The 14,967-nt window shown below is 39.1% G+C and overlaps 1 protein-coding gene across 7 annotated transcripts in view; it reads left to right on the top strand.

Moving 5' to 3' along the window:
• The first annotated feature begins 308 nt into the window (after positions 1-308).
• The window catches only part of CFAP70 (cilia and flagella associated protein 70), an 88,648-nt gene continuing 73,989 nt past the window's right edge, over positions 309-14,967 (top strand). For 2 of the 7 annotated variants that reach the window (XM_019936076.3, XM_019936077.3), the window contains exons 1-2: positions 394-2,202; positions 3,350-3,536. In XM_019936076.3, coding sequence (XP_019791635.1) covers positions 2,140-2,202; positions 3,350-3,536 — 250 coding nt within the window. In that variant the 5' untranslated portion in view covers positions 394-2,139. Of the gene's footprint in view, positions 351-391; positions 2,203-3,349; positions 3,537-14,967 lie in introns of those variants that run through there. The other 5 variants (XM_073793468.1, XM_073793469.1, XM_033842478.2 and 2 more) reach the window with 5 other exon arrangements.

The raw sequence follows: 14,967 nt of genomic DNA on the forward strand, positions 1-14,967 counted from the left end.
TAAATTTGCTTTTGGTTTTTCTCCTATTTATGGAGAGATACTGAAAGAAAGGGGTCGAAAAAGCAAACTCGAGAGGTGGAAATCTTTATACTTAGCCAACACTTATGCCAAGGGAAAGTGGCATCGGCGAAAACACAAGTGACCGCAAATACAGAGGCTGTCGCTGAGGAGTACGGTTTCCGGAACTCAGGCGCAGAAACTCACCTTGCGCCCCGTCCCCCTTTCCTTCCCGGACAATGTTATCGCGAGTCTTGGGTTAAACTTGCGGTGATTGTGGAGACAAATTTCTCGCGAGATGTAATTGGTTGCTATAGTTGCAAAAAAAACCCACACCTCTGCGGCTAAGTCAGGTAAGTCTGCTCTTACTCCTTAGAAAACTGTCTCTTCCCGGCCTCCCCACCCCGGTCCTGCGGCCACACCGTGTTACCTCAGTTTCTTCTCCCTAAGCTTCGGCCAGGCTGAAACGCACACACCGCATCCCTGCACTACTGTACTCCGGTACAGACTCGAACGCCACCGACCCCGCTAGGCGCGGACGCTCTCGCCAAGCCCAGGCCTCCCACCCATAAGCCAGACTGAGACCCCACTTCCCACTTTGCGCCGAGATTCCCCTACAGTAAGCGCAGACTGCGCTCCTGTCCCCAGACCACTCCCAGTCACATCATCTCCTTCACCTAAACGATTTCTTTCTTTTTGTTTTTTGGGGTTTGTTTGTTTAAGCTATTTTTTGTTTTTCTAATTTTTTAAACTAAAAAAATTTTATTGGAGTATAGTTGATTTACAGTGTTGTGCATCTAACCATTTTCTAATCTGACTTTTCCCCTTCTTCTGAGCAGATGACAAGAAATGCGTGCCTTGTCAGCGGCAACAGGAGCCCCCACTTAACTGCCTTGACCATAACTTTTAACTAGCCAGATTTCTTGCACTCGTTGTTCAACAGATATGCTGCTAATGCCTCTTGCGGGCAAGGCATGATGCCAGACACTCAGGGACTGCAGAAATGTATGATAGATTACTTGTCTCTAAAGAAGTAATTAAGCATTCAAGAAACGTAGTGCTTATTAATAACACCATTTGTGCGGTGCTTCATAGGTTAAGCAGTTTTACTGTTTTAGTGGATATTCGCAACAAATGTGAAACAGGTCAGAAGTTATGTTATCTGTTTTATAGAAGGTGAGACTGAGGCTCAGAGAAGTTAAGCATTTGTCCAGGGTCAGGCTAGTGAAGGCGTAATTCACATGCTACTATTGAAAAGGAAAGGAGACTAATGTAAAAGATCATTTTAAATGTAAACTTGATAAGAAAGTTGTCAGGGCCACTTAGGCCCTGAATGAGCCTGGAGACATAACGTTGAACAAGTGATCTGAGACTTGTAGGTAACAGGGAAAATGAGGGAGTCGCTAGAAAGATGCAGAATACTTATAAAGCTTGGAGACAACAAGATATCTCTTTCTTTTTTCTACCACCAGTCCTAGACACACTTAGCATAGTATAGCCGATGTAAATATTTGAATTGCATTAAGTTCCACTTTGAATTGAGTCAGAAAACATGACCTTTTTTTTTTTCCTTAACATATATCCAATTTATTTTTGAAGTTGTATCCTTAGTGTTGTAAAATAATTTGAAAATACCTTTGATTAAATAAGACATACATCAGGACTTTTTCCAGTGGACTAACATTCTGTGGGGCTGCCTCTTTCTTGTTATCAAAATATATTTTTCTAAAACTGAGAGGTTAAGTAACGCTTGAGGGGAGTTTTGCACATCACAAAGAAAAAAAAGCTACCAAAAAACACTTTGAAGGAGGTGAGGGATGGGAGGTGGGGTGATGGCATTCCTACCCTCTTTGCCTTGTGATAATTTGTGCTTAATGGGTTAGTTACATGTATAAGAATCTTTTTAGCACTAACCAGCAGAGTCATCCTTGTGACCAGGTCCCTAAGGCACTGCCTATCTGGCAACAAAGGTTGGAAAGTGCACAAAACAGTGCTGGACTAGGGCATTTCTCTAGGTTCTCCCCGGTATTGGTTATGATATAATGTGGATACTTGTACAACTATGGTATATAAGGGGACAGGTTCGTTCATTATGTTCACAGAGATCAAAGAAGACCAGAGAGACTTTGCCCAGGTGCTGATATGGAGCAGGTGTCATCAACAGGCAGACCCGTGCAGATCACTGTGACAGATGGATATGACTTGGTAAAGTTATTTTTGGGAATCCTGGAAGTCCTTAGTTTATTCATTCTCCTTGAATGTACTTTTGTCTTTGGGCTCAGGTCTCCCTGTCAGTCATCCAGTTGTGGCTTGGGGAAGATGTGTTGGGAACATTAGCAGGAGGCATGGAGTTCTGCATTATTCTGTACCACCAAACCTCCTGGCTTTACATAGCAATGGCACTTCCTTCTCAGTGTTCCTTATTGTTAGTCTATAATCAGCAAGTCATATTAATGTGTAAAATATCTGGCAATTTGAATACTAAATTTAATGGGGGTGAAACAACTGGTTTTCATTTTCCTAGACAGCAGTTCCTTTCTCCTGAAAAGGATCTGAATTCCTCCAGAACTTCTCTTGTGATTAATTTCATTTGATGAATTTAAATAATAAAACTACAATATGATATAAGTATTAAAATTTACAAGAATAATGAAACGTCAAAATATTCATTCAGGGGCTTCCCTGGTGGCGCAGTGGTTGAGAGTCCGCCTGCCGATTCAGGGGACACGGGTTCGTGCCCCGGTCTGGGAAGATCCCACATGCCGCGGAGCAGCTGGGCCTGTGAGCCATGGCCGCTGAGCCTGCGCATCCGGAGCCTGTGCTCCTCAACGGGAGAGGCCACAACAGTTAGAGGCCCTTGTACCGCAAAAAAAAAAAAAAAAAAAATTCATTCAGTATTATGAAGTCAAAAAGCTTATTCCAAAACAGGATGTAATAAATGACCTCTACTTTCTTTTAAAGGGTATATATAAAAATGTATATATAAATGTGTGTGCATATATATATATATATATATATACACACACACACAGCAAAACACTAGAAAATATATTATTACAGGTAATGTCTTCCTATGTGCTTTCCTCACTTTTTCAAATCTTCCACAATTATATAATCATATAAACACAATTACTGTTATTTTTCAAAGCTTCCAACTTAACGGCCTTTAAATAGAATGTTGCATTTAGCTACAACTAGATTTGTTTAATGACTTTCTACTTCCCCCGTTTGTATTTGTAACATAGCTTGTTAGGAAAACGTGCAAAATGCTATATAAAGTCAAAATGGGTTGCCAGATATGTAGGAAAATTCTCTATTTGAATATAATTGTAAAGTATTTTTCTGTCAACAGAAAGGTTTTAAAGGAGATACTCCAGTTACCTTTATCCGTGCAGAATTCAATCAGGTGGTTCTGGGAGACTCTGCAAAAATTGCTGTTTCTCCAGAAGGAACTGCAAAATACAACTTCACTTGCAATTTTGAGTTCAATCCTGAAGGAGGAGTCACTTTACATGACCTCGCCCACAAACCTGTGTTCTGTAAGTGCTTGGGATTCTAAATATGTTAATTACATGAGTGATCAGGATATTCTGAGATATTTAGTAGCTGTTGTAGGGACAGATGAACACACCTTACCTTTTTAATCTGGGAATAACACAGTATACTTTGAGTCCCACCTGGTTCTGGCAGCTGTCACCATGACCTACTAATTTTAATCAGTTTGTATTGAAGACCTTTTGACACACAACTGAACTTTAAAAAAAAATTTTTTTTTATTTTCCAAATTGACTTTATTTTTTCCAGCAGCTGATAGTAAAACATACATATGATCAAAAAAAAAGAATATACAATTTTGAAGAACAATAAGCAATAACATGAAGCAAACATGCTCTTTTATGAAAAAAACAGCCCCCAGTTTGAAACAAGACCAATCATATATAGATAATTTGATCTATTCATGTGTACAACTCATTTTAATTTCCCTAAAAAATATTATTTAATAACTTTTTAGTAACTAATCAATTCTTATTAACAGTCAAACAAGTAAGAATGTAGATAATGCTCAATTCAATCCATGGGTGTATATGAATAGACATATAACTGAAATTTGCAGCCTTCGTCTCCTAAGCTGATTTGTGAGCTTTTCCTTTGTATTCCTATATTTAAGGTTGCCAGATTTAGGGGAAAAAAACAAAACAAAGAAACAAAAAACCCAAAAACCAAATTTGGGACATACTTACACTAAAAAAATGATTTGTTGTTTATCTGAAATTCAAATTTAATTTGGCATCTTGTATTTTACCTGGCAGCCATATCTGTACTTCTGTATATTCACCAAACTGTATAGCAATTATTAATTCGCCTCCCTTGTTAGAGGAGACACTTTTTGAAATCAGGGCTGTATCTTATTTATTTCAGAATTTCTAGTGCTTAGAAATATCTGGGATAGAAAGGGGCTCAAAAAATGTTTGTTGAATGAATGAATGAATGGATAAATAGATGGATAGTTTCTGTATTCACACTTTTACAGTTTCTAACTACATAATATTATCTCTGAAATACTTTGTTCCTAAACCTGTATTCTAGGCTAAGTCTTTTTTGTTTGTTTTAACCCATACTCTTTTTTATTTTTTGGTAGTGTGGTTTTTAAAACTTTATTTATTTAATTTATTTTTTATTGAAGTATAGTTGATTTACAGTGTTGTGCTAATTTCTGCTGTACAGCAAAGTGGCTCAGTTATACACATACATACATTCTTTTTTAATATTCTTTTCCATTACGGTTTATCCCAGGGGATTGGATATAGTTCCTTGTGCTATACAGTAGAACCTTGTTGTTTATCCATTTTAAATCTGATAGTTTGCACCTACTAACCCTAAACTCCCAGTCCATCCCTCTCCCTCACCCCTCCACCTTGGCAAGCACAAGTCTGTTCTCTATATCTGTGAATCTGTTTCTGTTTTGTAGATAGGTTCATTTGTGCCATATTTTATTTATTTATTTTTGTTTTGTTTTGTCTTTTTACTATTAACATTAGTAACCTCGAGATATGTTTAAATTAGAATTGTCATTTTGAATGTTCACATTAAGATATACTGTAATTTGACTTATGAGGACTTTTTTTTAATTAAAAAAATTATTTTATTGGAGTATGATTGGTTTACAATCTTGTGTTAGTTTCTGCTGTACAGCAAAGTGAGTCAGTTATACATACACATATATCCACTTTTTTTTCTGCCATATTTTAGATTCTACATATAAGTGATATCATATGGTATTTGTCTTTCTCTTTCTGACTTACTTTACTTAGTATGATAATCTCTGGTTACATCCATGTTGCTGCAAATGGCATTATTTCATTCTTTTTTATGTCTGAGAAGTATTCCATTGTATATGTGTACCATATCTTCTTTATCCATTCATATGTTGATGGACATTTAGGTTGTTTCCATGTCTTGGCTATTGTGAATAGTGCTGCTATTAACATAGGGGTTCATGTATCTTTTTGAATTATAGTTTTGTCTGGGTATATGCCCAGGAGTGGGATTGCTGGATCATATGGTAGTTCTATTTTTAGTTTTATGAGGAATCTCCATACTGTTTTCCATAGTGGCTGCACCAAGTTACATTCCCACCAACAGTTTGGGAGGGTTCCCTTTTCTCCACACCCTCTCCAGTATTTGTTATTTGTAGACTTTTGACGATGGCCATTTTGACTGGTGTGAGGTGATACCTCATTGTAGTTTTGATTTGTATTTCTCTAATAATTAGTGATGTTGAGCATCTTTTCATGTGCCTACTGACCATCTGTATGTCTTTGGAGAAATGTTTATTAAGGTCTTCTGCCCATTTTTCTATTGGGTTGTTTGCTTTTTTGTTGTTCAGTTGTATGAGCTGGCTGTATATTTTGGAGATTAAGCCCTTGTTGGTTGCATCATTTGCAAATCTTTTCTCTCATTCTGTAGGTTGTCTTTTCTTTTTTTTTCCTTTTTCTTTTCTTAATATTTATTTATTTATTTTAATTTTTTAAAAAAATATTTATTTATTTATTTTTGGCTGTGTTGGGCCTTTGTTGCTGCACATGGGCTTTCTCTAGTTGTGGTGAGCGGGGGCTACTCTTTGTTGCGGTGCGCAGGCTTCTCATTGCTGTGGCTTCTCTTGTTGCAGAGTATGGGCTCTAGGCGCATGGGCTCAGTAGTTCTGGCTCATGGGCTCTAGAGCGCAGGCTCAGTAGTTGTGGTGCACAGGCTTGGTTGCTCTGCGGCATGTGGGATCTTCCCAGACCAGGGCTTGAACCCTTATCCCCTGCATTGGCAGGTGGATTCTTAACCACTGTGCCACCAGGGAAGTCCCAATCTTTATTTATTTATTTATTTAATTTTTGGCTGTGTCAGGTCTTAGTTGCGGTACACAGGATCTCTGTTGCAGCATGTAGCTCTTTCGTTGTGGTGCACGGGCTTCTCTCTAATTGTGGCTCGTGTGCTCAGTAGTTGCGACACACGGGCTTAGTTGTCCCCCAGCATGTGGGATCTTAGTTCCCCAACCAGGGATTGAACCGACATCCCCTGCATTGGAAGGTGGATTCTTAACCACTGGACCACCAGGGAAGTCTCTCTCTCTTTTTTTTTAATGGTTTCCTTTGCTATGCAAAAGCTTGTAAGAATGATTAGGTCCCATTTCTTTGTTTTTGTTCTTATTTCTATTCCCTTGGGAGACTGACCAAAGAAAACATTGGTACAATTTATGTCAGAGAATGTTTTGCCTATGCTTTCTTATAGGAGTTTTATGGTGTCTTGTCTTATGTTTAAGTCTTTAAGGCGTTTTGAATTTATTTTTATGCTGCTGTGAGTATGTGTTATAACTTCATTGATTTACATGCAGCTGTCTTAACTTTCCCAGCACGACTTGCTGAAGAGACTTTCTTTTTCCCATTGTATATTCTTGCCTCCTTTGTCGAAGATTAATTGACCATACGTGTGTGGGTTTATTTCTGGGCTCTCTATTCTGTTCCATTGATGTGTATGTCTGTTTTTTGTACCAATACCATGCTGTTTTGGTTACTGTAGCTTTGTGGTATTGTCTGAAGTCTGATAGAGTTATGCCTCCTACTTTGTTTTTTTCCTTAGTATTGCTTTGGCAATTCTGGGTCTTTTATGGTTCCATATAAATTTTTGGATCATTTGTTCTAGTTCTGTGAAAAATGTCATGGGTAATTTGATAGGGATTGCATTAAATCTGTAGATTGCTTTGGGTAGTATTGCCATTTTAACTATTAATTCTTCCAGTCCAAGAGCATGGGATATCTGTTTCTTTGAATCATCTTTAATTTCCTCTATTAATGTTTTATAGTTCTCAGCATATAAGTCTTTCACCTCTTTGGTCAGTTTATTCCTAGGTATTATTTTTTTGGTGCGATTTTAAAAAGCTTTTTTTTTTTTTTTTTTTTTTCTTTTTTGGCCGCACCAAGCGGCTTGTGGGATTTTAGTTCCCCAACCATGGATGGATTGAAACCAGGCCCTCTGTAGTGAGAGCATGGAGTCCTAACCACTGGACCACCAGGGAATTCCCAAAGGTATTGTTTTTTTACATTCCCTTTCTGATATTTCATTGTTAGTGTAAAGAAATGCAGCCGATTTCTGAATGTTTATCTTGTATCTTGCTGCTTTGCTGAATTTATTAGATCTAGTAGTTTTTGCGTGGAGTTCTTAGGGTTTTCTATATATAGTATCATGTCATCTGCATATAGGGACAGTTTTACCTCTTCCCTTCCAATTTGGATACCTTTTATTCCTTTTTCTTGTCTGATTGCTGTGGCTAGGACTTCCAATACTATGTTGAATAGAAGTAGTAAGAGTGGGCATCCTTGTCTTGTTCCAAATTTTAATGGGAAGTCTTTCAGCTTTTCACCGTTGAGTATTATATTGGCTGTGGGTTTGTCATAATGGCTTTTATTATGTTGAGATATATTCCCTGTATACCTACTTTGGTAAGAGTTTTTATCATGAATGGATTAGGTGCATATATGTTGACGAGTGTAAAATCCTCTTCTTGTATTCATCCTTTTACCATTATATAATATCCTTCTTTATCTTTCTTTATGGCCTTTATTTTAAAATCTATTTTGTCTGATATGAATATTTCAGCTCCTGTTTTCTTGTCATTTCTGTTTGCATGAAACATCTTTTTCCATCCCCTCACTTTCAACCTGTGTGTGTCCTTTGCCCTAAGGTGTGTCTCTTGTAGGCAGCATATTGTAGGCTCTTGTTTTTTTAATCCAGTCTGCCACTCTTTGTCTTTTGATTGGAGCATTCAGTCCATTGACATTTAAGGTAATTATTGATACATATGTATTTATTGCCATTTAAAAAAATAAATTTATTTATTTATTTTTGGCTGTGTTGGGTCTTCGTTGCTGGGCACAGGCTTTCTCTAGTTGTGGCGAGTGGGGGCTACTCTTTGTTGCAGTGCGCAGGCTTCTCATTGCGGTGCCTTCTCTTGTTGCAGAGCACAGACTGTAGGCTTGCAGGCTTCAGTAGTGGTGGCATGTCGGCTCAGTAGTTGTGGCTTAAAGGCTCTAGAACGCAGGCTCAGCTGTTGTGGCGCATGGGCTTAGTTGCTCCGCGGCATGTGGGATCTTCCTGGACCAGGGCTCGAACCCATGTCCCCTGCATTGGCATGCGGACTCTTAACCACTGTGCCACCAGGGAAGTCCTTTATTGCCATTTTAAACCTTGTTTTCCAGTTGATTCTATGTTTCTTTTTTGTTCCTTTCTTTTTCTTTTAGTTTTTCTTTTTGTGGTTTGATGATTTCCTTTTATTTTATGCTTGTGTTCTCTTCTTTTTGGGTTTAGTAATCTATTGTATATTTTTGATTTGTGGTTGCCCTGCTTTTCAAGTATGGTAACCTCTTCCTATATCTGCTTGCTTTAGACTGATAGTCATATAGGTTCAAACACATTCTAAAAAAAAGAATCTACATTTTCTTACCCTCCTTTCCCACATTTTAGGATTTTGATGTCCTTTTTTACATCTTCATGTTTATCCTTTTTCTGTTCCTTGTGTTTATCATCACTTTCACAAATAAGTTTTTTTTTTCTTTTTGATCTGTATACTGACTAATTTAAGTGATTTACTTTCCAACTGTAAACTGTGATTTCCTCCTTCCTATATCTTCTTGTTTCTTTTCTATTTAGGGAAGACCTTTCAATATTTCTTTTAGGATAGGTTTAGTATTGCTGTATTCTTTTAGTTTTTGCTTGTCTGAGAAATTCTTTATTTCCCCTCCTATTCTGAATGATAATCTTGCTGGGTAGAGTATTCTAGGTTGCAGATTTTTCCCTTTCAAAACTTTGAATATATTTTGCCACTCTCTTCTGACCTGCAGCGTTTCTGTAGAGAAATCAGCTGATAGCCTTATGGGAGTTCCCTTGTAATTAACTATTTGTTTTTCTCTTGCTGCCTTTAGAATGCTCTCTTTATCTTTAACTTTTGCCATTTTTATTAGAATATGTCTTGGTGTAGGTCGGTTTGGGTTCATCTTGTTTCGGACCCTCTGTGCTGCTTGTATCTAGATATCTGTTTCCTTCTTTAGATTTGGGATTTTTTCAGCCATAATTTCTTCAAATACATTTTCAATACCCTTTTCTCTTTCTTCTCCTTCTGGAATACCTATTATGCATAGATAGGCATTCTTTATATTATCCCATAGGTCTCTTATATTGCTTTCTTTTTTTTTTCATTTGGTTTTCTCTCTGCTGTTTTGATTGGGTAATTTCCATTATTCTATCTTCCAGATCCCTTATTCTTTCTTGTGCATTATTCATTCTGCTATTCATTGCCTTTAGCTCAGCTTTTGTCTTGGCAAATGAATTTTCTAATTTTTCTTGGCTCCTCCTCGTAATTTCTAGTTCGTTTTTACCGTAATCTGCGTTTCTGCCAATAGCCTTTCTTAATACTTTCAGTATTTTCATTACCTTTTTGAACTCGGTGTCTTAGACTGAAGAGGTCTGTTTCCTTGTTTGTTTCTTCTGGGGAATTCTCTTGGTCTTTTAACTGGGAGTCAAAGAAGCAATTTAACTGCTTCTTCATTTTGCTTATATTTCTCTTACTCTGTGAGTTTAGGAGAAATGGTTATCTACTCTCGTCTTGGAGGGCTATTTATATGTGGGAATGTCCCTGCATAGCTTGTGTGGGTTAAATATATTTTTGGCACGAGGGCTGTTTTTGGTTTGGATGCTTGCTGTCTCTTGCCACAGTTTGTGCTGGCCGTTATCCCCTTGATAGTGGGTGTGCGGGTGCGCAGCCCGAGCACACTCCCAGGAAGGCAGCGGTTGGGGCAGCGGTTGATGCCCAGTTGTGGGACCCTTGGTAGTGGCAGCAGTCTGCGCCCACCTCTGGAGTCCGAGATGGCAGTGGCGGCTCGTACCTGCCCCTGGAGCTCAGGTAGGCAGTGCCTTGCCACCTGAGAGTGTGTGTGGAGAAAGAAACTCCTATGGAGGTCCCGCCTCTCTCCTCTCGCACCCCCAACAATGGCGTCTTGCCTCTCTCGTGGGCCCAGGCTTCTTCCTGTACTCCCTTGATTGAGGCACACCACACCCTAGCCCCCTCAGGCTGTCTGCACGCAGCCAACCCCAGTCCTCTCCCCTGGTCCGACCTCCAAAGCCTGAGCCCCAGCACCCAGCCCCCGCTCACCTCAGTGGACAAGCGTATCAGGCTGGCGAGTGCCGGATGGTGACACCAACCATCTGTGCAGGTTTCTCTCTGCTTTGCCCTCTGCAAATCCGGTTGCTGCACTCTCCTCTGAGGCTCTAAAGCTCCCCGTCTGTTCTGGCTGATCTCCCCACCAGTGAGGTGACTTCCCAACGTGTGGAAACTTTCCCTCTTTCACAGCTCCCTCCTGGGGGCGCAGGTCCCATCCTGATTCCTTTCTCTCTTTTTTTTTTCTCTTTTCTTTTGTTCTCCAAGTTATGTGGAGATTTTCTTGCCCTTTTGGAAGTCTGAGGTCTTCTGCCAGCATTCAGTAGATGTTCTGTGAGAATCATTCCACATGTAGATGTATTTTTGATGTATTTGTGGCAGAAGGTGAGCTCCCCATCCTATTCCTCTGCAATCTTGATCCGATTGATGACCCATACTTGTTATTTTTTGTTTTTGTTATTTTTTAGTGGCACATCTCCTAAGGTGCCTGCGAAAACCCACAGATTCCAAGATCCCAAACCCGGAGAGGTGGACCTGAGAATCTATACAGTATTCTAGAGCAATGCTTTCCAGACCTTTCTTTCCATAACAGTCACCTGAGAGAAAGTAATCTGGGAGAAAATAATCTTCAGGGTCCAACCCCATACCACTAAATTCACAATTGCCATGGGAAGAGCCTAGGTAGCTGTACCTTGGGAAAAAAATGTCTCAGGTGATTACTGGGAAACACAGTTCAAGAGCAGTGATTCCTAGCTCTGGCATAGGTGGGAATCAGTCAACCATGGAGGCATCCATCTGACCTGCACTCTTTTATCCCACCCACTCTCTTCTACTTCTTTCTTCTTTCTTCTGTGCTTCTCTGTCACCCCAAGTAATAGTTGTATCTCAATTGCCTTCTTCCCTAGCATACTGGATAGGAAAGGCAATACTGGACCCTTATTTTAAGCATGTCACTGAACTCGTGAGAAAGAAATGGTAGTTCCTTTGTTCCAGAAACAAAACAGAAACTGAAACCTGGAACTCTTGAACAGCTGCCGTTGGTGTGTGGTGGTGTGGAGGGAGAGGGCAGTATTCTAAAACCCAGGGGCTTGGATTTTAATGCTCTTACAGAGACAGAGACTTGGGCTGCTGTAGATGGGAAGTTGAGAGTGAGACCACCTACCTCGTCGTAAGCCGAGACTCTCAAAAAGATTGGACTAGAAAAAAAGTTCACTCACCATCATATCTGTCTAGGTGCTGGGTAGACAAAAAAAATTTCTCTAAGAATTAGTAATCATAGAGTTATGTTGATCATTAAATAATATGTATTTTCTTAAAACATGCAAGGAACATTTGTATAATAAAAGCTGGCCACTTACCAGGCCACAAAGCAAGTCCTGCCATATACCAAAGAATCAATAGCATACAGACAAAGCTTTCTGACCAAAATACAACAGTCAAAAAAATAAATAATAAATATATAGCAAAAATTATGAATAATTCATGAGACAAAGAAGAAATCATAATAAAAACTGCAAAGCAGTTAGAATCAAGTCAACAGTAAAACACCAAATACCAAAACTGTGGGATATAGCTAACGTAGTGCTTAGAGATACATTTGTAATCTTAAGTACAGTCATTAGAAATCAAGAAGATTTTTTTTTTTTTTTTTTTGCTGTACGCGGGCCTCTCACTGTTGTGGCCTCTCCCATTGCTGAGCACAGGCTCCGGACGCGCAGGCTCAGTGGTCATGGCTCATGGGTCTAGCCGCTCCGGGGCATGTGGGATCTTCCTGGACTGGGGCACAAACCCGTGTCCCCTGCATCGTCAGGTGGACTCTCAACCACTGTGCCACCAGGGAAGCCCATCAAGAAGAATTTTAAACAGAACTTCTGCCTCCAAGAAGATGGACTAGATACACTTTCCTCTATTCCTCTCAGAGCTATAAACCCTGGACATTATTTATATAACAGACTCTGAAAGGTAGAGAGAAGAAAGAAATGAGACTTGAGGAAAGACAGTATGAGTTCCTTGGGTTTTCTTTTCGCCTCATCTATCCCAAACTGTATGCTGAAGAAGCCAGCAGCCTGGAAACAAAAATGGGTACAGATCAAACCAACCAACCACCAACAAAAGTGCTCTCTCTAATCAAAAGACCAGGAAAGGGGGCAGCCTAGCATGACAGAAAACATTTAGACAGAAACTGCTCTACTCCAGTCAAATGCCCAGAAAAAAAAACTGTGGCCCCACCCATACCCAAGCCAAGTGGGGAACCTAGGCTTACACACGCACAAAGCTGAAATAACATGCCTCAACACCCTACTTGAGTGGTGTCAGAGAAGACCAAGTAGGAAGCCAGGACTTTTGTGCTCTATGGTAATGACCCCCCTCTCTCAACATGCGTTTTTTGTTTTTTGTTATTTTCCCTTTGGCCATGCCACGCAGCTTGTGGGATCTTAGTTCCCTGACCGGGGATTGAACCTGTGCCCAGGCAGTGAAAGCACCAAGTCCTAACCACTGGACTGCCAAGGAATTCCCTCAACATGTGGTTTTTTTTTTTTTTTTTTTTTTTAACATGTGGTTTTAATGGAGACCACACAGGGAGCCAGGGCTTCTGCCCCAATCTGGCAGTAATGAGGTGCTCCTCCACTCCCCACTGGCGTGTGTCAAACGGGGTCTAGTGTAAAATCAAAACTCACCATCACCTAGTGGTAATGCATCTACACCCACTATAGTATCAGTAGAGAACAAGTAAGGAATCAGAACCCCCATTTTCCCTCAGCAGTACGGAGGATCTGCCCCACTCAGGTATTAATGGAGATTGAGTGGGGAACCTAGACTTCTATCTCCACCTGAAAATAATGAGGCATTGCCTCTCCCCTTCCTGTGTAGGAGCGGTGTCAAAAAATGCCAGCAAAAAAGAAGGTTTAAGTATGATTCAGAGTTTCATAGCATAATATAAAAATTCCAGGTTTCATTTGAAAATCACTCATTATACTAAGAACTAGAAGATCTCAAACTGAATTAAACAAATAATCAGTAGATGGTAACACCAAGATGATAGATATGTTAGCATTATTAGACAAAGATTTTAAAGAAGCCATGATAAAAATGCTTCAATGAGCAATTGTAAACATGTTGGAAACAAATGAAAAAACAATAGATAGACTCATAGGGGAAATAGAAAGTCTCAGTAAGAAATAGAAGATATAAAGAAGAATCTAGTAGAAATTTTAGAACTGAAAAATATATTAACTGCTATGAAAAGCTCAGTGAATGGGCTCAACAGCAGAATGGAGGAAAAAGGGGAAAGAATCAGTGAACTGGAAGATAGAACAATAGAAATTACTCAATCTGAGTAATGTAGAAGAAATAGACTAAAAGAATATGAACAGAACTTCAGAGCCCTGTGGGACTATGCCAAAAGATTTAACAGTGTTATTGGAGTATCAGAAGGAGAGAAGAAAGAGAGTGAGGCTCGAAAAATATTCAAAGAAGTTAAGCCTGAAAACTCCCCAAATTTGGCTAGAGACATAAACCTACAGATTCAGGAAGCTGAGCAAAGTCCCAACAGGACAAACCCAAAAGAAATCTGTACTAAGGAACACCATAGTAAAACTTCTGAAAACTGAAGACACAGAAAAAAAAAATTGAAAGCAGGAGAAAACAACTACAATGGTATCAGTTTCTCATCAGAAAACATGGAGGCCCAAAGGAAATGGAACAATATTTACAAAGTGGTAAAAGAACTGCTCACCTAGAATGGAATACCTAAATAAAAGATATGAAGTGGAAATCAAGATATTCTCAAATGAAAGAAAACTAAGAATTTGTCACCAGAAGACCTACCCTAAAAGAATGGTTGAAGGAAGTTCTCTGAACAGAAAGGGAATGATAAAAGAAAGAACCTAGAAACATCAGGAAAGAAGAAAGAATATGGTAAGCAAAAATTTGGACAGATAAAATAAGCTTTCCTTCTCCTTGAGTTTTCTAAATTGTGTTTCACACTTGAAACAAAGTATAACACTATCTGATGTGGTTCTGTATATTGAGAAAGTATTTTTGGCAATTATAAACAGGGAGGGCAAGGGGACATAAAGGGAGGTAAGGTTTCTATACTTCATTCAAACTAGTGAAATGATGACATCAGTAGATTGTAATAAATAGTATATATATAATGCAATACCTATAGCAATGACTAGAACATCTATACAAAGAGATATATTCAAAAGTATTATAGATAAATAAAAGTGGAATTCTAAAGAATGCTCAGGTAATCCAGAGAAAGGCTG

This window comes from Tursiops truncatus, chromosome 16 (assembly GCF_011762595.2).
Source record: "Tursiops truncatus isolate mTurTru1 chromosome 16, mTurTru1.mat.Y, whole genome shotgun sequence".
NCBI lineage: Eukaryota > Metazoa > Chordata > Mammalia > Artiodactyla > Delphinidae > Tursiops > Tursiops truncatus.